Genomic DNA, 23,306 nt, shown 5'->3' on the forward strand with positions numbered 1-23,306 from the left:
TTAGCTAAAAGATTGCTTTACGCGCGTTTAAGTTTTTCCGATGTCAAGTGGACCCTGCCTCTTGTGTAATTTTTAGATGCCGCACCGGGCGGAGTTCGGAGACGTTCTTGGGATCTCTGATATCAAAATCATCTGATACGAGTGTTCATGACTCGGACCGGGTCGGGTTGAAATAATATAATTTTCGGCACATATGTATGTCTGCCACGGCTATACGTACCGTTTGCTGTGTAGGGCAGGGATTACAACCGTCCACGTTCGGAACCGAACTTTAGGTTTTTGAAGCTTCCAGAAAATGACTTTTCGAAGAAAGTAGTTGCTTTTTTGCTTCCGGGGAACTGTTATGAATGTAGTCATGTTCGCGGAAAGTAATCCGGGGAGCAATGGCAATTGTGAATTATATGCAAGATTACATCGTATGTCTTCCTTTTCTCCCTAATCGACATGTCGGGAAGGTGATTACGGAGCTACCGTGTGAGCTCCAGAGAGTTGTATGTTTAATCATATCAATCAACGGGCCGTTTTCATTTTCTCCCTTGGTTTGACCGGGAAATAATTTCCTTCCAGAAGAAAGCTTGGGCGCTCTCGGCATGTATCCGGCGTATCCATCGAGCAGTCACATCCCCAGCAAGCAGAACGACTCAGTTGCATTTTGTTTCCCAAACGTGTTGCATTCGTCTATTTACGGAATCCCGTCGTCAGCTTTCAGCTTCCCACGATTCAGAAAATCCGCCCCCCCGGGAAAATCTCTGAAAGTTGGCGTCGGACGGGGAGCTATTCGAGATGCCACATGCGGATCCAACCGTCATACGGAGGCGACGGCTCGGCAAGGTTCCCCGGAGCGTCAAGGCTTTAATTCCTTAAGCCATCATAGAGAATCTTCCACCGTGGCGAGCTCTCGAAGTGTCTAAAACGTAACGAAAAAAAAAAAAAAAATTCTTTCATTGTCATTGACAGAATTCTATTATTCGATTTTATTTTCCATCGTAATTATTAGTTAAAATCTCGCAATCTCAGGCACCATTCAAATGAAAATTTTCAGTTAAGGGCGGCTGGGCGCTGGTAAGTCTCAGCTTTATGGCTTTGGAAAATGGGCCAAAGAGATCAGGTGTTTGAAATGTCGCTACCGAAACCCTGGATGAGATCATTCATTCCTCTGCGCTGCATAGGCCAATCGTTAGATACTCGTGTACGATCGTGGTTAGGCCTAAATTAACTAACGAGAGCCCTTTTCGAATTCTAACGGACATCAAAAAATCCACTTTGGAGAAGCCCGGCCCCTGATCGATATAATGCCTGCCAGCCCTATTTTTGAAATGAAAATTGCTGAAAAAAAGATCAAGGGCTCGCCGTTCAGCTTGGTCTAGAGCACTCGTTTGTCGCAATGCTGGGGACGTGGTAGAGGGTCAGCCAATAGGAGGGGAACGTGCTTGGCTAGCGATCGCGGGCCTTTACGTAAATGCCGTGCGAACGGACCAGTTGCGCCAGTTCATGTCGTACTGGCGTTTCGTGCGTTCGTTAATGACCTTTTTAACCCATGGCTGACCACATGGTCTTGAGTCTTTGTCAAGAGTGATCGTTGAACTTTGGACTTCCGGTGCCCTAATAGTATCTCCGAGGAAATGATGGGTGTTGTGCTCTTTTAAGCACTCGCGCTCCGTCCGAAATTGGCTTTATTATGTCAGCATAACGGTATGTGCAAATATAAATTGTCAAAGATTCGCCATTAGTAAAGAAAAAACGCGAAAGGATGGGTCATGAAATGCTGTAATTGCTTTCTAATACTAATTCGAATTCAGATTTTCAAGGTTTCGACGATTTTCAAATTTGTGGTTCCAAAAAAAATCCGGGGAAATCGGGCTTGCAGGGTTAGCGTGCGGGGAGTGCAGTCGGGTTTGATCGATTGTCAACGTCTCGAGGTTATCAAGAAATCTGGAAGCTAAAATGGTGAGGGTGAAAGGGGTACAACAGCGAAACCTATATCGAATGCTAAAATCGTATGGGATGGAAGGTAGCTTTGTCCGGTCGATGTCATGCCCTGATCTGACACACTCTCGCGCACGGCTGCAAGTTGTCGACGCCTTTTATGCACTCTTTACGAAGTGTCGTTTTAGCATAGGTTATATGTGGATCAAGAATCATGTGGTATCATCATTTGAATGCTTCGAGACGAGCCGCCAGATGTTACAGAAAGGCCCATTGAAAGCAGCCGATAGCTGGCAGGTCTGTGTTTTCTTTCTGAAATTCAATAAATACCCTTGGGCTGTTTTCTCACGATTTTGCCCATCGTGATTCGGGCGTCCTGGGCCCACATTTGAAATCAGTGCAAGTGTCTCGCGACGTCTTTTGATACATTCACAAGAACCGAAGCATATGATGTGATGGGACGGTAGCGAATTCCTCCAAGGATCATTGCGAGAGAAGTTGCCCTCTAGCTAACTAACCTTGTTTTTGTTCGTTCGTTCTTGTTGCATACGCAGTCCAGACAAACTGGCAAAATATGATCTAGTTAGCGGATCATTTGCGTTCTGCATACAGCCAATGCAAATATCTGAGGCTATTCGATTAAACAAGTCTGAGTGTTTCGCTCATGAAGGACCTTCGAGTTCTGCGTTTTTTCATGAGAGGAAAAAATTCAAAAATTCAGAGGTTTTGGTATTGCCCGCATTCCGAGTTGCCTCGTACGGGTGGTAGTCCGCACTATGATAAACCGACCCATGGTTAGAGCCTCGTATGACGAGCAACCTCACCAAACGGGACCGCAAGGCCTTGGTGCGAATATGGTGATGGTAACCCAGTTAACCGGTCATCGTGCGAGAGGATGTGAGGAAAAAACTGCTGCGGAGTTCCGTTTGAAGGCAAGAGCAAGGCAAAAATGCTGGAATTAACCAAGCACTGCAATAATGCAGAAGGTCCCGTGCTCTAAGGGATGGACCCTGCGGGCAAGTGCAGGGGAGTGAAGTGCGCGAGTGAGTAAAAAAGGAAAAAATTTGCCATGTCTTGGGAGAGCTCCAGCAGCCAATTCGGAACCACAATCGATGGCAGGATGCCGGCGGAGGGGTAGCAGACGAGTAGTGGTAACCTGACCCAGCTATCCCCTGCTGGCTTCCCTGCTGGCGTGCTGCACCCCAGACGCAAACTAGCTCTTTCGGCGCAGAGCCCTTCCAAGTCAAAGCTATGTACGACGCCGGGAGGAAAAAAAAAGTTGTCCGCCCTCAATTGCATACAGTGCACGCTGCGACAAGGCAAGAAAAGAAAAGAAAAAAAAAAAAAAGGCTTGACCAAGGGAAAAAAGCAAAAGTTAATATACTCACGTAATAGCTCGTCAGATGGGAAGCATGTTTCTTTGGTGCCGGTTGGTATCCGAATCATGGCTAAGTTTTCTTTGAATTTGTTAGTGGTGTGATATATAAGAAGCCCTCCCGCTGGGAGGTATCACAAGATCTCCTCTCCGGACTCGACACATTAACTGACTAAGATTCTATGAACAATCACCTGTCTTTCGGCTATAATTATATCTGCGTCGCATTGCCTTCGAACTAGCATAGATTCATATCTTTCTAGATTAGAGCATCTTCACATCATCGGAACAATTCTACCCAAGAAACAATACTAGTCGATTCACACTATTAGTACCAGTGTACAGCATCAAACATTCTACAACATCCTCAACACGCATTCGAGATCATATATATCTTTCCGAGATATCGCTATCACAATGCCTTCGCTTATTCGATCACTCCCTGTACCCCATTACGTGCCATACTCGCACAATGGAATGCCAGGAACAATAGTAGACTTGGACACAACAAACACCAAGCCACGAAGCACAAGAACATCGAGATCGTCGCGCCGAGATAGCGCTGACTACTCGATCCGGTCGTACAAATCCTCAAAGTCGTCAAAGTCGTCGCAGGAGAGCATAACCCCATTGGCTGGGTCTCTACATGTTCAGATCGAATCACCGCCAATTGTCTGTTACGGACCAGCCAGCGAATCCAGTGGAGCTTTACTGTCTGGCATGCTATGGTTAACTGTTGCGCCATGGGAAATAGACTTGGAAAGCCTCAAGTTGACCTTTCAATCGACAGTCACAACGAAGAAGCCAGTTGTAATTGGCTGCCCGGACTGCACCTCAAAGACAACAGATCTTAACACTTGGAACTTTATTACAAGTACGCACCCAGTATCGCATGGCTTACACAGCTATCCGTTCAGTTACCTCGTCCCCGGAGACCTTCCAGCCACAACAAACTCTCAATTGGGGTCGATAAAATACCACCTCTCCGCCCGCGGTGTCACGAACTATGGCGAGGTCCTCCAGTTCACCCAGGAAATCAAAGTTGCCCGCTCGATCCTTGAAGGCAATGATAGGAACTCACTCAGAATCTTCCCACCAACCAATCTCTCGGCCACTCTGACACTCCCCTCGGTCATCCACCGCGGTGGAAACTTCCCCGTCGAAATGCGCCTCGAAGGTGTCGTCAACCGCGCCAACATGACCAGATGGAAGCTCCGCAAGGCCGCCTGGAGAATCGAGGAAAGATCCAAAATCATCTCCCCAGCATGCAAAGCCCACGCCCGTAAGATCGGAGGCGAAGGGAAAGGTGTTAAATACGAAGACATCAAGGTCCTGGCAACCGAAGAATACAAAACGGGTTGGAAATCCGACTTTGACACCTGTGACGGAAAAGTCGAATTCGGTTTTACCGCCGGAATCCCAGCATACATCACATCCACCGATGATGTCGACAATACCACCGGTCTCACCGTCTCCCACAACCTCGTCGTCGAATTGGTCGTAGCGGAAGAATACTGCCCGAAGAACAGCAAACTCATCACCCCTACCGGAAGCGCAAGGGTTCTAAGAATGCAATTCAATATGAACACCACCGCCCGCGCGGGTATGGGTATCTCTTGGGAAGACGAATGCCCACCGCGATACGACGACGTTCCTCAATCTCCACCAACATACCAAACTTTAGTCGGCGAATCTCAGTCCGTGGAAGATCTTCACAGCATCTAAGTCGCCAATCGTCATTGTTTGAATCTTCATTTCATTGTATCATATTTACCCATCCCACCCGCATTTTTACGTAATTTTTTTTTCTTTTCGGCGATCACTGTTTTTGCGAATACTGGCGCAATATCTGGAAGGAACAGGGTTTTATTTCTTTTACCAGCGAAACCAAAAAAAAAAGCAGGCCTACTCTAATCATTCATCCATGAAGTTTACGATTTGTTTATTTGTATTTTATAGGTTTTTCTTTGGCGTTTTTCAACCGGACTGAGATACGGACTGGAGTTTCATTTTCATCTTTGTTTCCTTGCGTTTAACCTGATGCGGAAAATACCCCTACGTATCGAAAATGTACTTTAGAAGCATGATTACCACACTACACCACGATCGATCATAGATCAAAATATGATAATAAAAAAAACACATTCAATTCTCCATACAATCCAACATTCCCCAGTTTCCATGATGTAAGCGTTCGAATATTCCATGATTACATCATACGTCCACCCCAAGAAAATGCCCCGGGCAGCTTGTGGCGTGATTAACGTTACACCACACAACAACGAGCAGGCGAGGAAAAGTAAAGTAGGCTCGAGATCGTGGTACAACCGTATCGTGTATCTTGCGGAGCGAGGAACGGGGTTCCGAAAGGCTGCTCCGAGCTCTTCCTTTGTCGTTAATTTTAGATTTTATTATCGTTTTATGGACAGCTAGAAGTGTCAAATGGCCTATCGTATCCGTATCCGGGAAGGATATCATGATATCGATATGATTCGCGGGGAGTATTGATGGTATTTACGTGAAGGCTTCTTGGGGCATTCGTTACGAGATGCGAGGTAATGCTCCATCTTTCTGACCTCGAAGGGAGGTTTCACGAGATCGAAAATCCAACGTCCCATCAAAAACGAAGCAACGATTATCGCCGTCTCCGAAATATCAATCTCGAGCTAACGTTCAACTAGGATGGCGCCCCCTAGTAAATCCTCATCGGAGAATTTTTAGACTCGGAAAAAAAAAGGAAAATGAAAAAAAGCAACTTTCGTTCAAATATAATAAACTCTCTCGCCGTCACACGAACCGATGATCGATGATCGAGAAAACTCTAGGTATTTCCATTCTTGGCGATTTAGAATGGCAGGGCTTAGTGGACCAGGGGGTGTGAAGCTTGTCTTGAACGCTTTTTCTGTTTGTAAAGTTTGATATTGTAAGTGACACGATCCACTGGGCTAAAACGTCAGCGGTACGTAACTAAGCGTACATCAAGAATACCGTATATATAGAGACTCAGCTTGGTAAGCTTGGGTCGTTACAGATATGATGGCCATCGGGGCGGCCGATGGGGTATAACATTATCGATAGTTTGCGATAGGTGGATGCCGCGGTGCCGTTTACGAGCGATTGAAGTTATATGGAGAGCACGAGCCCTGTAAGGCGAAACGTATGTATCATTGAGACGGTGACTCAATCAATCTGCTCGAGATGACGACTTGCCTTTACAGGTTGATGATCAACGTACTAAAACAAATAGGTATGAGAGATTCAAATATTCCTTGCCATTGCCCCTCATTCGAAGACACCACCCCACCCCTAAAACGCCGCGCTATAGTAATAAACAGATCGAAAAATAGAGAGACAATGTGTCACGTGATCTCGTATACAGTAACGTTAACACCCGTTGCGGTAGTAAATATGATGACCAGTGAAGTTTCGGTAAAGGCCATAGTTGTATGGATTAGCGATAACATCAAGCTTTCCCTTTCCCCTTTCCTTCAACTCTCTTGATTAACTTGAGCTCCAGAGGAACTATTTCTTTGATAACAACCTTGCCTCTGCAGACTGGGCACTTCCCGAACTTAGCACTAGGGTGGCCGAATCTCAAGGTGGTTTTTATACAGTCGTTGCAGAACAAATGCCCTAAAGTGGTGGTAATATTAGTACCAGGGAATCATAAATATGGTGGAAGAGGAGTAGAGACATACCGCAAGGTGTGGCGCTAAGGTTCTCAGGATCATCCAAGCAGATAACGCACTTAAAGTCTGCAATCTTCCTGGGTGCGTTGCCTTCTTCTCGTTGTGTTTTGATCATTTGCTCGTGCATAATCTTCTGGAAATCGTCATCGTCGCCGATGTTGATCATATCCACAACATCGACGGGTTCGGTTTTCGCTTTCTTGGACGCTGGTGATGAAGCTGTTGGCATTTTTGTTTCGGAATGGGGTCGTTTGAGATTGGTTTGTGGAGCATGTGGTGGCGGGGTTGCCCTGGGAGGAGGGCGGGAGGCTGCTTGGGGCGCTACAGTTGCCCGAGAAGGTGCTGGAATGTTGGCATTGTTTGTAGTTTGTGATCGGGTACGGGAGAACGCAGGAGCTATGGGGCGGGCGGCCACGGGCTCTGGGACCTCATCTTCATCTTCGTCTTCAATCTCTAATTCATCTTCATCTTCGTCATCCTCAATTTCGTCCCCCTCATCCGTGGCGTCAGAATCTAGACTAGAGTCGTCTGATGAAAGATATGCCTCATTTGTCTGGAGGTATTCCTCCATACTGTCGTATTCTTCACTATCATTGTCAGAGTCGGAATCTGTTGTTAGGAAGAGGGCTGGCGAATCGTGTGTTGAGGAAGTGGTGTTCGAGGGAGTTGTCCCGAGGGAGTTAGGAATAGAGGATGAAGAAGCAGCGGCACGGCTTCGTAGCTGCCGGGGAGGTTGAGACTGAGGCTGAGGGGCGGGTGGCCGAGATGTGGTCTCGAACCTAAAGAGACCAGGGAACTGTCGGGGGGGCTGAGGTCGAGGTCGAGATGACCTATTTCTAGTTCTTGAAGCAGCTGTCGCCGGTGCCTGTGTCGCCGGGGAAGATGTAGTCAAGTCGATAACATCCATGATTACGCCGTCGTGAGACCGTGATACTCGGATGATGACGATGATGTGGTGGTGTAGTGGCGGTGATGAAGTCGAGTTGGAAGAGATATGTTGAAGCGATGGTGTCGAGATGTCAAAGGAGAGGAAGAGATGTTGTTATAGATTATATTGGTGAACGATACATGGCTGAATAAGCCGGCCCCCTTTATGGCTCTTTGGGGGTTGTGTGTTGGGCAGTGTTGGTCGTCGTCGTCGTCGCGTGTCGGTTGTTGGACGGATTGGTTGTCGAGGAAAGGAGGTTTGTTCTCGGTTCTCATCGATGTTGATCTCGATACGCTTAACTCCTAACGCCGACTGCAATCCATGCCTTATCGATAACAACCACAAATTTTATATTTGCAACAACAGGCAGCACTAATATCGGAACCTGATTCTAGAATTGATTATATAATAGTATGATGGTGATGGATGAGGGATATTTTATTTTATTTTATGGTACCATGTCAGAGAAATATCCCATATTTCTAATTATGTCTCATCGGATGGTCAAGTCCACTGTATGGTCGACACAATGGCGGGGAGCTCGACACTATGACATAGACACCACCCTAGCCTTAAAATCGAACTCAGATCCGAGTTTAGCTTGAAATGGTCTCGAGACCTCCTGCCATAGATCGAAATCAAAGAAGGGTTTTCGATCTTGGATCTTTGGTTGCCTATCACCTAGATCTAGTTTTACAAACTGGGTTAATCGTGATAATAACACAATAACATTGTGACTTAAGATCTCGAAGGAATTTGCCCTGACGTGGATTGAGAATGTGAACGAATGAATCCGATGCAGGTTCGATCTCATTGCTCTGCACCTAATTGGCGGGGCTAACTTTAAGCGGGCCGCAGGACTCCCAGTTGGGTTGGTTCAGCGATCTTTGGGCAGTAGCTAAAACTAGCCGACTGAAAATTTATCCATGTTTCTTTCCCTTACCAATCGCCACCGTAATTACCTACCCGTCTACAAAACTTCGTTCATGATGACCGCTTTATCATGATTATGATATTACTCATATACTCGATTCTACCATCAGCAATACATACGAGCCGGTGATATGAACCGTACACTGCGATTCACACGAGTCGCACCCTGCCGGCCCACCTTCTCGCTTCTTGTGCGACCACATATCACTCGACAGCAGCCACTACGCACAAGATGGCAAGCCACAGAGGCAATCCGGAGAAAGTCCGGCCTGTCTGCTCATTCGTCTTCTATTCAAGATGAGCGTTTGACTGTAGCTGCAAAAGCCCCAATCTCCACTCCATCAACATCGACATCGGTGCCGCCACCAACATCGGATTCCACGGAATCTATAACTTTAGATGCGACACCAGCCCCTTCTTTAAAGCCTGTCAATACGAAGGAGCCTCAAGCACGTACGTTTGTGATCGCCTTTTCCTTTTAGCTGTCTGGTCCTCCTAATTCCCTTTTTTATAATAGGATTCAACGAAATCGAAGTTCAACATATCAGCGACCAGCTGCACCAACAAATTTTCGGAGCCCATAGGCCAAAACCAGTCGACGAACGGTTAGTCGACCTAGCAAAGAAGCATCTCGATATACACGACCTACTTGGGAAACAATCGGCACCCACCAAACCTATCGGGTTTGTGATGCCAAAGCTGGTCGGAGAATCTCTCGATGAACATTTCTACAAACTAGGTTCTTACACCGGAGATCCGTGGTTAGGATACGCTAAGGAATTCGCACAGAAGTCTATTCCACTTCTGCCTCCCAAGTGGAATGTGAAGACGAGTGGGTGGACGAAATATGGACCGGATGGCAAGGTTATTGCAACCAAGTGTCAACCTCCTGAAGATGAAATGTTGGCATTTGACGTTGAAGTTCTTTACAAAATTAGCCCGTACGCCGTAATGGCTTGTGCAGCAAGTCCAACAGCTTGGTATAGTTGGGTCTCCCCATGGGTATTAGGAGAATCGACCGATAACAGGCAGTTGATCCCCCTGGGAGACCCATCGACAAAACGGATAGTTGTCGGTCACAACGTCAGCTACGATCGTGCGAGAATCGCAGAGGAATATAGCCTCGAACAAACCGGTACCTTCTTCCTCGATACAATGTCGCTACATGCTGCCGTCAACGGCATGTGCTCTCGCCAGCGCCCTACATGGATGAAACACCGTAAAAACAAAGAGCTCAGAGAGAAACTTTCCGAAGGACCGGACCCAGAACTTGCACATATGATCGAACAAGCTGCCCAAGAACTTGAGCCTGAGATCTGGGTGGACCATAGCTCGATAAACTCGTTGAAGGATGTTGCAGCGTTTCATTGTAACATCTCAGTTTCGAAGGAGACTCGTGATATGATGGGTGAAATGAAGAGTGTGGAGGACTTAGTCCCAAAGCTAGAGGAGTGTCTCGCATACTGCGCTTACGATGTCAAGGTCACACACGATGTCTATAAGAAAGTTCTCCCGCGGTTCCTCGAAACATGTCCCCACCCTGTCAGCTTCTCGGCTCTTAGGCATATGGGGTCCTTGCTATTACCAGTCAACCGGTCTTGGTCGAACTACGTTGCAAATTCTGAGGCCATATACAACGGGCTTGTAACCAAAGTTAAGAGCCACCTCGAGTCTTTAACGGAACAAGCAGCAGCTCTTAGCTTTGGCATGATGACAAAAAAGGAACGGACCGCTATAAATGATCGTATCAAAGCAATTGTCGAAAAATCGGTTGAGGCTACTGAAGTTTATGACAAGATCGTGGCAGAAGAAAATGCATTGCTAGGGAAACCCCCGAAAACGCGACGGAGTAAGGCGTCGAAAGCTCAAGCAGAGGCGGACGCCGAAGCCGGGGCAGGAATTCGACTTGAACTTGAACCTGCGCAGACCAAAAAGAAAGGGAGGCCTACGAAGAAAGTGACGAATCAGGGTGATGGCGATGCGAAAGAAAAAGCGGAAGCTTTGAATAAATTAGAAAAGAGGAAACGGGAGGCAAAGAAAAGAGTTGATGCGATAGCGGATGAGGCGAAAACCCTTCAGAAACGGCTGGACGATGATAAATCCCTGGCCGATCAAAAAATTAAAAATATTCAACAATACCCATGGTCTAAGGAAAATGCATGGCTCAGTCAGCTAGACTGGGAAGGAAGGGAGGTCCGATATAAGAAGCAAAAGAAGCCTACCGATCCTCTAGTTCCCTATGCAAAACAAAAACTACCTGGCTATCCAAACTGGTATAAGGATTTGTTCAAAGTTTCCTCTGACATGAACATATCAGTCCGGACTCGAGTCTCAGCACTGATGCTAAGGCTCCAATGGGATGGCTACCCGTTGGTTTGGACGAATAAATATGGTTGGACTTTCCGGGTGCCTAATTCTGAAGTACATAGGTACTCACAGACACCGATGGTTCAGTGTGACGCATTGGAATTGATCAAGGAAACAAACCCGCACGTTGCAACTGACGAGCAAGCTGTCTACTACAAGCTTCCTCATAACGGAGGGAAGGATGCACGATGTGTTAACCCCCTCGCGAAGAACTACCAACGGTACTTCGAAGACGGAGTCTTAACCTCCGAGTTTGCTCAAGCCAAAGAGGCTCTCGATATGAACGCCGCATGTTCGTACTGGATCAGTGCTCGCGAGAGAATTAAATCACAGTTTGTCGTTTGGGAGAACAAGGAAATTGGCAGGGATATGGGCTTCGATTTACAGCAGGACTCGGGGGCTCAACCAACCAGCCTGGCGGCGCATTCGAAGAACCTCTCTGCAGAACCGGGCAGTGAACAAAGCGACCGGAACGAACTCGGATTAATCTTACCCCAAATCGTTACAATGGGAACTATTACGAGGAGAGCCATCGAAAATACTTGGTTAACCGCAAGTAACGCAAAGAAGAACAGAGTTGGCTCCGAGCTCAAGGCAATGATTCAAGCACCTCTAGGTTATTGCTTCGTCGGTGCTGATGTCGAGTAAGTCTGATTAACTTTCCTTATGGTTGAAAGATATACTAATGCGCCTAAAATAGCTCGGAAGAACTTTGGATCGCTAGTTTGATCGGTGATGCCGAATTCAAGATGCACGGAGGCAATGCAATTGGTTTCATGACGCTTGAAGGCTCAAAAGCTGCTGGGACGGATATGCACTCCCGAACAGCATCTGTCTTGGGTATCTCAAGGAACAATGCCAAGGTGTTTAACTACGGAAGAATCTATGGTGCAGGTCTAAAGTTTGCAGCCAGTCTCCTTCGGCAGTTCAACCCGCATGTCAACGATTCACAAGCTAATGAAATTGCGGGAAATCTCTACACCGTTACAAAGGGCATCAAGACGACGAGGAAAGCGCTCGCCGAAAAACCCTTTTGGCGTGGAGGCACCGAAAGCTTTGTTTTCAATAAATTGGAGGAATTTGCTGAACAGGAGGTTCCCAAAACGCCGGTGCTTGGGGCCGGCATCACTGAAGCATTGCAAAAGAACCACATTGGCAAAGGTGCTTTCTTGACCTCACGGATCAACTGGGCGATTCAAAGCTCCGGTGTTGACTATCTGCACCTCCTCATCGTTTCCATGGACTATCTCATTCAGCAATACAAACTCAACGCTCGACTTATGATAACAGTCCACGATGAAATCCGATATATAGTTCAGTGGGATGATCGATATAAGGTTGCCATGGCTCTCCAGGTCGCCAACATTTGGACTCGGTCTATGTTCTCCCAACAGATGGGAATCAACGATCTACCACAATCTTGCGCATTCTTTTCTGCGGTTGATATCGATCACGTTTTGCGAAAAGAAGTGGATCTGGATTGTGTAACACCCTCCAACCCGGACCCAATTCCACCTGGCGAGTCTGTCGACATGGAGGGTATTCTTGCAAACGAAGAAGCTCGGTTACCGTTGGAGGAAGAGACCATTGCCGCCGAAAAACTCGAGACTATCAAATACACGCCTCGTGTACCGATTCTGGAGCAACTTGCTAAGCAATCCCGATCCAATATCTACCAGATGAAAGCCCAGATCGCCAAGGAGGACAAAGATTTGAACAGGGTCATAAAAGAACTGAGGGTAGAGGCCCCGGAGTTGGTGAGAGAGACCTCTAGGAAGGGCAAAGGGACAGCTTACGATCCTTACGTTTGGAGCGACGAGGGTACCGATTCGTGGGATTACATTAATATACAGGGGCTCCCCATAAAAAACACCAATCCCCAGGAAAACTACGGGTGGAATATCCCCGCAGTTTCGAAGCCTCAGCCGAGTTTGAGGAAAGCCCGGCAACATCGAAAGCTGGTCGCGGAGATGTAGGTTTCACATATTTTGTTAGTATTTCGTTTCTTTATATATTTCGTTCTTGTACAGTTTCATTTGCTAGATTTTCGCATGCAGATGCGTGTACATGTTGTTCCCCTCCCCCGATTCACTTATTTTCTCTCTCTCCGTCTATTTTCTTTTCTTTGTTCTTTTCTCTTTAGACGGGGACTGCCATTTTTCTCTTTTGGTGTTACTTTTTATCACGGGGTTGGTGTCTTTGGAGCTGCATTTGCAATTGGTTTTTTTGTTTTAAAAAAAGTTTGGGGAGACTTGACTGCATTTGAAGGTGTTTTGTGGTATTTCCTTGAGGCCTCAACTTCGTGATATCACAATGATCTAGGGATTCTGGGGCTCTTCTGGTTGCTAGTATATATAATAAAATAAATATAACCATTGGATCGACTGCAATCTATATTTTTTGTGCTTTAACGTAACAACCGTATCGCTTTGCAAATTTGCTCGTGATAATAACATTTTAAGGTAGTTAACTGATATAAAAAATTACTATCAAATCACACATACGCCGCCCAACCTATTCCAACGGTTAGCATGAGAACCGGAGTGTAAAGATGTCAGAAGATAAAAAGAAGAACTCACCTCCATACAAAACTGCCAAATTCCTCACATCACCAGCCTCAGCGATCAACTCGTTCACCGTCGCTTGCACACTCAAAGTCTTACTCAGTTTCTTCATCACCACAGTTAATGCTCTATCCGCCTCGCTCGCATTCGTCGTCTCCCCGGTCTTCTTCGACCCAGCATCATTATTCTGCACGCTCAACTCTTCTTGCATTTTCTTTGCCCTGATTGGAGAAATCGTCCACGAGTATAGTGGATCGTAACGGAGGACGTCTAGGATTGTCATGACGCTGTATGCTTCGTCACGTAACACTGATAGTGTGAATTCACAGCAGCGTTGGAAGACACCTTCGGTTTTGGTGATGCCCATGCCGTCTACTATGTCTCTTGTCAAGCGGAAGGGGACGACTTCTGGAACGGGTAGTACACGGCCTTGTTCGAATGCCACGCCCAAGTCGATGTGTACTACTTCTCCGCTCCGCTCGTCTAGTAGGATGTTATGACCGTGACGATCTCCCAGACCTAATATATGGCCTAAAATTGAGATTGCGGCTGTACTTCTTGTGTATGCGAGACGTTTACTGAACCATTCATCCGGCCCCACGAACTTGTGGAAGAAGAAGAATCGCATGACGGGTTGAAAGTACTTCATCACTTGTTCAAAGACTTTAACCCTAACTTCACGCGATTTATCTTGTGCCTTTTGGATTTCGTTCCTACATTGCGCGGCTCGCCAATCCTTTGGTCTGTAGCGTTCGTGGGTCGGGAGAAGGTATTCGTGGAGTGGAATCGTGTGGAGGACGAATTCTATGATACCGCTTGTAGTGGATAATGGAACGACTTTATAAGTTCTGATACCGAGGTTTCTTTGACGGGTGATCCTGCTCTTTTGAAGTAGCTCGCTGACTTGTTCGAAGACTTGTTCCATGATCGCGTCTTGACGAAGATCGTCGTTTCCACCTTTGACGAGGAGTTTGTAGCGTTGACCGTTTGATGCTCTGCAGGCCAGGATTTTGGGCATGCTGATACCTGATGCGATGCCAATATCCGGTTCGAACATTTTTATAAACGGAGTCTTTGCGTAAGAACAGTCGGAGCGGACGTCCACGCGCATTGTCGGAGGTGCTATTTTGCATTTAGGAATGTCTTGGTCGAAGAGTTTCCAGTGCCGTGGGAAAAGCCTTTTGAATGATACGCTGCTGATTTTCTTCTCTACTTTTTCTTGAGCGAGGTTCATGAAGTGGTGTGTGGCTAGGCTTATGTTGTGGGTTAGTGTGCTCGAGGCACCGTCTTCGGAGAGCATGCGGAGTAGACGCTTTGCTGACGCTTGACGTCCCGCGGCGGAGGGGTCTTTGTTGTCTCGTCGGATTGCTTGTCGGTCCAATGCTAGTATCTGGTACATGCCGTGGTACGGGTGGTCCCTACAGATGCGGAAGATGAGTTGGAAGAGGTGGGTTTGGAATGTATCTTCGTCGTTGAGTAGACGGGAGGAAAGTTGGTTCATCATTGGGATGAACTTTCTGGATTCTACTTTTGACAGAGGGGCGGCGTTTACTGCTTCGTTTGCGCCTTCATTTGAAGAGTGTTCGAGCCAAAGGGAGCAGAAGCGGGTAGCATCGCTGTCGTAGTCGTCGCAGGTTATTAGACATTTTAAGTAATGTTCCAGACTCTTTTCGAGGAAGAGTTGACGGTTGTTATATAGGCGCTCATATTCTTCCCTGTCGATTGTGAGGAGGACTTTTGCCTTTTGACGGTAACTGCGAAGACTATCTTGTTTTGGGCCTGTGGTGGAACGGACCAAACGTTCTAGTTCTAGGTATTCTTCCTCCTTCTGTTTCATGAGCTTTTCGGCCCGTTGGAAGTCTTCGAGGTTTCCTTGATCTTGTAGTTGGGAGTTGCAGAACATGGCGAATTGGTGGTAGACTGTACCGTCTGCAGGGGTTACCAGGCCCTTTTCGAGTTCGCTGACGGCTCTGATAAAGTATTCTTCCATGACGAAGTCCGGTTTCTTAAGACGGGCTTCGGCGGTCCAAGTTGCTGTCTTTGCTAGAAGCTCGGGACGACTGATTGGAATAGCTTGCTTTAGATAATTGCTATCCTGGCTTGACATCTCGAGTAATGGCTGTAACATGCCGATGGCTGGTAATGTTTCCCCTTGGTCCCATAAGACACTGGCGGCTTCTAACGTCGCCGCGGCTTCGATTTCGACTCCAATGTCTCTACAAGGTCCAATCATTTCACTTAAAGAAACTGATGTCGTCAATGACTTTTGCAGAATACTATGACTGCGTGAGATTTGACACATCTTGATGAGTGTTTTGGCTTCAAGTAGTCGGGCAGATTGGATTTCGACTCGAGCGTTAGCTCTGAGGTGGGCACGCTTGACCATGGAGCGGCATATTGCCATTCGAGCGGAGTATATATCGTCGACATCGTAGAAGCTTGTAAAAGTTCGTTAGTAAAAAGGTGTCTGAGAGTAATGGTAATTATTGAAAATACCTTCCAGTTTCCATCCATTTATCACGAGAATATAGATTATCATATATTCTTCGTAAAGAGGTACCATCTTCCGCGCTTAGGACCTCCTCGATTTCCCATAGCATTGCTAGTGTCCGCATGCTGGCCGAAAGTCCTAGGCTTGTTTTTTCTGGTGATAGAACTTGTTGCAGACATGCGAGGTATGGCTCGTTCAGGTATGTCGCAACGGCCTTCATCTCCGTTTTGATATTTATAGACTGTAGAGCTTTATAAATCCCACTAGAGTTGGAAGTGTAACTATCAGGGCATGGGAGATCCCATTGTTCAAGTTTCCATGCTGTCTGGAAAGTGTTATCCTCGTGCCCGCCTCCTCCGCCTCCTCCAGTTTCACCTTGGGATTGTAAAGTGCTGAATGATAGGGCGTTCAAACCAATTGCACTTAAAGCATTTACAGTTCCAATACCCGTCTCTGCGTCAAAAATTGGATTTCCTGGAGGGAGATGCAACATATGGTTTTCCAATCGAGCACCTTGGAAAGATAAACTCTTCCATCCATCATTCTCGAACGCAAATCTTTGCATAACGGATTTTAAAGTTTGGGTCTTTTGAACACCGTAGTATGAGTCGGGCTCTCCGGTGTTTTGATAGATCTTGAGGAGAAGATCGGTATCTTCGAAAGGTTTTCCGGTATGCGAAACATGCAGTTCGACGAACATCAAAGCGACTTTGAAGAGATTACAGGTTGCTGCTGCTCGGGCGACATCTCGGTAGTCAAGTTCGATCCAATCGTCTCGTTCGGAAGCTGTAGCTTCGTCGGGTATTCTCTGGGTTCGTAAGTATAAGATTCCCTCGAGCAGGATTGAGATGTAAGGAATCACATCTGGCGAACAGTTCGAAAAGCAGTCGGCGAATAAGGTCGAAACCTGCATTCTGACTTGCTTCTGGTCGCTTAATATTTGCTCTAGAAGCACTATATGGAGTAGGTAAGGCAAAGCCTTCTCTGAAAAGTCGTCTACAGCCGATAGTAGTGGTCGTAGGTTGGCAGATATACTATCGTCTTGGATGTTGCTGGATAGCCAGATAGCAACTTGCTTGGCCCACGTCTTGAATTCCGGCAAATCAGTTCGTTTTGAAACCCTTAGTGACTCTGGCAACCTTGTCGGCCCATCTGAGAGGGAGTACAAGGGCGGTTGCATTGTCATCCACCGCATGGCAGTGATAACGGGACCGGAAACGTATTTTTCGACGATACCATCCTTGCCGTTCCCTGAAGACGCATCTCGGAAAACTATATTGCGAATAGTCGACTCTGCTACTCCAACTTCGTCCTTTGCCACACTTGTTAGATAGGTCTCGACAAGTCTCAGTAAAGAGATTTTGGATGCAGTTCCTTCGGGTAGAGCCTGAGAATCCTTAATCAACAGGTCTTTCACCCTACTTTCCTGTGTCCATTCGTCAAGAACTATCCCACTAGCCGCAAAGGAGCGTCCGAAAACTCGAGCCGCCCAAAGGAGGAATTCATCACTCGTTGGAAAGCTTCGGCAGATTCGAAAAAGGATTTTGCCAATGTTGAGAGCCTCCTTATCGGTTTGGACCCATTTTTGGGCGGTGGGAAGTGACCTATGGAAGTTAGCTCCTAGGATAGCGTAGGCTGTACGCTTTGTCGCCTCGTTCAATAGCTTCTCGGAACTGCTGTTCTCATCGCGCAGTAGACTTCTGAGAAGGACATTATCCGACCCAGGATTCTGACTGTCGATAATCGCACTCGAGATGGACTGGAAAGTGGATTGTTGGTTTTCGTTGATAGTTGATGATTTGTAGGTCTGTAAGTACTCGGCGAGCCATCTTCTGAATGTAACCGCTCCATCCCTACAATCCAACATTTGTGCTTGTTTCGCCGGCGTAGATACTTCGGTGTCAATGAAGGAGTTCATCGAGGCCAGAATGGTAAGGCTGGATGACAATACGAAGTTTGGAACCTTAATAAGGTGGTCTTGGCCAGACATAAACAAGTATTGAAGAACACCAATTGTATCCCTGGTGCAGACGGGGTCTGTGAGATATGGTATAAGACCATGGATGGTGAGTTCCAGTGGGTAGCCTTCCACCGCTACCCTCCCCGCAAGTGAGATGATGAATCGAATGGTACGGATGACGACGCAACTCTGCATACTCCCTAGCGCCTCTTGAATCATCTCAAGCTGCCGTCTCACGATGAAAGTATAAAGAGGAGCATCCCACATTGTACCAATGTTTCCAAGATTCACCTTGCCGCAGATGTAGTTGACAGAAGTAACGATAACTCTCGGTTTGAACGCTGGTTTGGTAACCTGTCCAAGCTTTGTAGTCGAGTGATTGATCATAAGGATAGATTTCATAACGTCCCATGCGGCACCTAATGATCCGTTCCGGGCGAGGTGATGTTCCCTATTGCCGCCATCCTCTTGGCTTGTTTGTGTCGACTTTTCGGCGTCATCATCCTCAGTGTAAATTTCAAAGAATGTTGATAAGATTAACGCTAGTTTCTCGCTCATGAGTTCACTGTAAGGTCCATCTCCAAGGCGTTTTCGAATTCTTCCATCTGCAGTACCCTTGCCGGATCTCTGGTTGTTGTCCTTTCCGGAACTTGATGCCCATGCTGTGCTATACGCTATGATTTTATGGAAACTCTTTCGGATCAAAGACTCGTATGGGACCTGGAGGGTTTCCGAAACTTCATTCGCATCGTCGTCTCGACTAAACATGAGAAGTTGGGCAACAAGCTCCTCCTCCGCATCGACATAGAGCTCTGCGAGAGTTGGGTATCCGAATATCGAGTACGGAAACTCGTCATTGAGCTTTGCGTCCTCTTGTAAAAAAAGGTGAATGAGATGCGATTTGAAGAGCCCGAATACTTCTTTAGGGTCGCCGTTCTTAAGAGTTTTTGCCACGCTCGAGATTGCACGAGTTGCATATGGTTTCGAGTGTGGAACTTTCCATGCGGTTTCAAAGATATGGAATACAGCATTTTTCATAACATGAAAAGAGGCCGATATTAATTTCGACAAGCTGTGTACTCTCATAGCAAGCCCTTCTAGATTGTCAATATCGGCTTCAAAGTATTTCGTCACATCATCGTAGACGCGGGCGTGGAGCTCAATGGAATAGAGTGAGAACAAAGTTGGCAGGTAGTCGGCCATCAAGTACCGCACTCGGATATCCTCATCTTGTAGCAGCCTGAGAAAGTTTGTTCTCAGAGATTTCGAGCCGGGTCTTTGTCCGTATGCCATATTGACAGAGAGCATGTCTCTCAGCAATTTTGCAATTGCCATGCGTATCTTGTAGGACAGGGCCCTTTTATCCAATGCGGCTAGGATCAGCCAGTTATATATCGACTCGCAGTTACTATACAGCTGGTCGTCATTGGTCTGTGGTGCCCACATCTTAATGAGATTTGTCAGTATACCGATGCAAATCATCGTTCCAACCTCGCATCTTTCGTAGTTGTACACAGAAAGCAATTGACTACCAACTGATTCAACTAAAACACCAAGCTCACTCCTCGAGAGGGCAAGGTCTAGACCCAAGAACTCGTCTATTATTGGTCTTGACAATACCAGCTGGACTGGAGACAGTTTTGCCAAGAATTTTGCGAAATTCTTATATGCTTTGCTCGAGTCTCTCTCTTTGGATACTAATGCGTGAAAATGGAGAGCCTCGTATATTGTCATCTTTGCTGTGTCTATGGAACCTATAGCTTCATATAGCTCCCTAGGCATGTCGTTAAAGGCTTGCTCTTCCGCAGTGATACCATCTCCAAGGATATCGTCTAGGTCCATATCATCAGGGTCTTCATCATCTCCCGAACCTAGCCTCGCAAGTTGTAGTTTCGATGATACAACAATGTCGAGTGTAGAGAGAAATTGAGTCAGGGTATTATCTTCGGCCAGTTTCCACTGGTGTTTTTCCAGCCCCTTCGTATGTCCAGCCAGCCGCGGTAAGAATTTATTGACTCTTGACATAATGCCACTAATAACATCCATATCAACCTTCTTCTGGCTAAAATAGTCTTCAAAAGTCGAACGAACCCTAGCTAGCTTTTTGAGAAATGTTTCTGTGGCCTTCGTTTCGGGTTGGTTAAGAAAGGAGCCGAAGATCGAGACGACGGCGAGGAAATCGGTTACGCCCTCCGCACCGCCCCGACTGATATTCTTTGTTTTTTCCTTGTTTTGTACGACAGGCCATTTCTCATAAAAATCGTCGAGTTGCTGATTTAAGAATTCAATCATTTGAGTCTCCGCCTCCATAGACCTCTTCGTGACCGCGGATTTGGTCCAGTATTTGCGATCTGGAGAGCCCTGTGACTTTGGAGGGTCTTCCGAGCCCACGTTTCCGAGAAGTAGAAAAGAAAGGGGATTTAGCGAGGCAGTGCTCCTTTCTATGGCTTGTCCAATAGTCCCGCTCACAGCGTCGGGATATGTGGTATAGGGATAGTACTCTTGCCCACAGCAAAGTGACACAATAGAGCTGATTTCAGGAACGGATGCTTTGTTCTCACTGTCTCCCCATAAGGCTCCTAGATTTGGAGGATATCATGGTTAACAAAACATTCTACCTAAAGGCAGGAAATGTATGACATACCAGGTCTCCATTTCATCAGAAACCATTGAAACAGTCTCGTTTCAAGGTGAACTTTCGAAATCGCAGGATTCTCTCTCCGGCGTCTAACAATTTCGTGCCAGAATGCAACAGTAGAGTCTGCCACGAGCGCAGGACCCTGTGCCTCCACTTTTGATACAAGATCGTCAATAGAATCTTTGACTTCCGTGAATGCCAATATATTCTCTGAAAGCATTATCCGAAGTAAATGGCAAGCCGAACGGCACGCCGAAGGAGAAGTTATATTCCTCATCGCAATCTTCCACAATTCCAAATTGTTCAATGACTTGACGAGTTCTTTAGAATTCGGATTCGAGTAGACCCTATACCAGACTATCAGCAGAAGCACCTAAACTAAATATCCCAACAAATGTGTATACGTACACCGCTAGGACGAGCATTGCCCATGATGCATATCCAGTGTCTTCGTTAGAGCATAGCTGCGCAATTGTCTCCAGCCCCCTTTCCGCTGTTGCAAGATCGGGAATCCATTTATCGAAATAGAAGCCAAGAACTTGCATAGCGAGAATTCTGGGGGCTTCCTTTGGAGACTTTAAATCCCGAATTATATCGTCCAATTTGGAGCCAAGCCTCAGACGTTTTATGCCAACACCACCGATATTATCGATGTCCATGGCTTGTGTATTTTCTTCAATATCTTGCTGAAGGCTGTAGATAATAGATGCCATCAACTGTGGGATCATCCAGCCGTGTTCATTTCCCGAGGCTCCAGAACGGAGTGCGAAAGTGGAAGCCCGCAATGGATTATTTTGACTGGGGTTGGAGGGTAGTAAACATTCAAAGGCAATGTCATTGATCTCCAAAAGATTCTTTCTGGGGTCATCAAGGTGCTCTTTGGCAATTTTCCCTAGGACTGCTGTAAGGTTTTCGCGGAGTACGTTCTCAGAGGGGGATTTTAGCAAGGAGTATATGTGAGGCAGCCCGAGAATAAGATGAACCACGAGATGCTCTTTCATTGCAAATGATTTCGTATTCTCCCAGTTTCCAGCGAAGTGTGCTGTTGTCCTTCTCACGATTTTCGCGGTATACTCTAGGTGGTTAGCCGTCAACGCCTCGAGTACCGAATTGAGGGTCAGTAGGGCATCAATCTCGGTGGGACGAAGCTCATAGACAACCAAAGCAATGTCTACCAGCTGTGGTAGATGGTCTCCTTCGACATTAAAGGCTTGTGGCGTCGAAGTTATTGTCTGGAGAAGCTTCAAAATACTGGTACCGATTTGGCCGAAACCTTCATTTCGAGGTTTCTGAACACCAGGCCTTGGTACATACCTGCGCTCTTTCTCGATGCGGACTTCAAGATATTGGCAGCAAAGTTGTACTAGTTCGACCCAATCGTCTTTTAGAAGGTGTTCGGTGTGAGAGCGGTTCCCGAAAAGCGTATTCAGGACTCGGATATATTCCTCAACGACAGAATTGTACTGGTCCTCGTGGATCATCATTAGCATCTGAGTACAATGCGCTACCAGCGCCTTGACGGCTTTGTAACCCAGCCGATGCCCACATTTCTCGACCACCATCCTAATCGCTTCGGTGCAGTTTTCAACTCTGGTGATATTCATCTTGCGATTCGATTCTCTAGTCTGCCGGGAGACCGTAGCCTTTTCAGCCACCGTGGCTTTAAACAGGCTTTCGAACATTTTATTGTACCCCTTCTCTGGGATGTTGTATCTGTACCTGATGATCAGGAACCGGCCCGCACTTCGTTCTAACTAGTATAGGGAAGTCTAGTACTTACATGAAATCGGACCTGAGAATCTGTTCGCGGAGATCTGGGGATCCCTTGTGTCAATCGTATTCCAGTTGGTATATAAGAGTGATAAGTGCCTACCTTTTACACCAGCCTGCCTTGAGGTAGTCTTGTCAGATTGCAAGTTTTCTACAAATTGACATATCACGGTTAGCATTGGGTTTTCCATCCTCGTTGAGAGTCGGGATACTTGCCATATATGCTGATTAACTTTGCCTCAGACATCTTGACTGACTTTAAGAACACTCAATCGTCTTAATCCTCACACTTTTAGTTTTGGGCAATGGTAATGAAGTTGAGGGAATGTTTTGAATTTGGTCGTTGATCAATGAATGCAGGTAAACGAATTTGTGTTAGACCGTTGGATTTTGGTAGAAGGAACAATGCATTGCATCCACTAAAACGCTAATAACAAGAATATGGTTGCTAGAAAAGAGGGATAAGAAAGAAGGCTAATTGTTAGCCTAGACGAGGAGGATGAGCTGCAGTTGAAGTGCCAAAGACGTTATTTTATATCGTAGTTCTGGATTGTATGTATCATGGGGTTGGTAGAGGCCTCTGGGGGATTCTTTCCACTGAGACTGGAATTCAATGCCGCAGAATTGGAAGAGAAGAACCCCTAGCTGGCTGACAAATTGGACGT

General features: G+C 46.5%; 4 protein-coding genes across 4 annotated transcripts; 2 read left to right on the top strand and 2 right to left on the bottom strand.

Annotated features, from left to right (window-relative positions):
- Positions 1 to 3,718: 3,718 nt before the first annotated feature.
- Positions 3,719 to 5,026, top strand: DFL_002696 (uncharacterized protein; the record flags this gene model as incomplete). The annotated part of the gene is made up of 1 exon (XM_067631520.1): positions 3,719 to 5,026. The coding sequence occupies one exon, from the start codon at positions 3,719 to 3,721 to the stop codon at positions 5,024 to 5,026; it is 1,308 nt and encodes a 435-aa protein (XP_067494058.1).
- Positions 5,027 to 6,764: 1,738 nt separating this feature from the next.
- Positions 6,765 to 7,897, bottom strand: DFL_002697 (uncharacterized protein; the record flags this gene model as incomplete). Its single annotated transcript, XM_067631521.1, has 2 exons — positions 6,765 to 6,934; positions 7,000 to 7,897. The coding sequence occupies 2 exons, from the start codon at positions 7,895 to 7,897 to the stop codon at positions 6,765 to 6,767; spliced, it is 1,068 nt and encodes a 355-aa protein (XP_067494059.1).
- A 1,085-nt stretch (positions 7,898 to 8,982) lies between these two features.
- DFL_002698 (uncharacterized protein) lies at positions 8,983 to 13,194 on the top strand (the record flags this gene model as incomplete). The annotated part of the gene is made up of 3 exons (XM_067631522.1): positions 8,983 to 9,304; positions 9,369 to 11,862; positions 11,919 to 13,194. 3 exons carry the CDS (start codon positions 8,983 to 8,985, stop codon positions 13,192 to 13,194), a joined length of 4,092 nt encoding a protein of 1,363 aa, XP_067494060.1.
- Positions 13,195 to 13,712: 518 nt separating this feature from the next.
- DFL_002699 (uncharacterized protein) lies at positions 13,713 to 22,888 on the bottom strand (the record flags this gene model as incomplete). The annotated part of the gene is made up of 8 exons (XM_067631523.1): positions 13,713 to 13,732; positions 13,798 to 16,220; positions 16,279 to 20,812; positions 20,878 to 21,218; positions 21,280 to 22,584; positions 22,652 to 22,685; positions 22,745 to 22,792; positions 22,858 to 22,888. 8 exons carry the CDS (start codon positions 22,886 to 22,888, stop codon positions 13,713 to 13,715), a joined length of 8,736 nt encoding a protein of 2,911 aa, XP_067494061.1.
- Between the last annotated feature and the right edge of the window lie 418 nt (positions 22,889 to 23,306).

This window comes from Arthrobotrys flagrans, assembly GCF_004000055.1.
Source record: "Arthrobotrys flagrans strain CBS H-5679 chromosome Unknown unitig_3, whole genome shotgun sequence".
NCBI lineage: Eukaryota > Fungi > Ascomycota > Orbiliomycetes > Orbiliales > Orbiliaceae > Arthrobotrys > Arthrobotrys flagrans.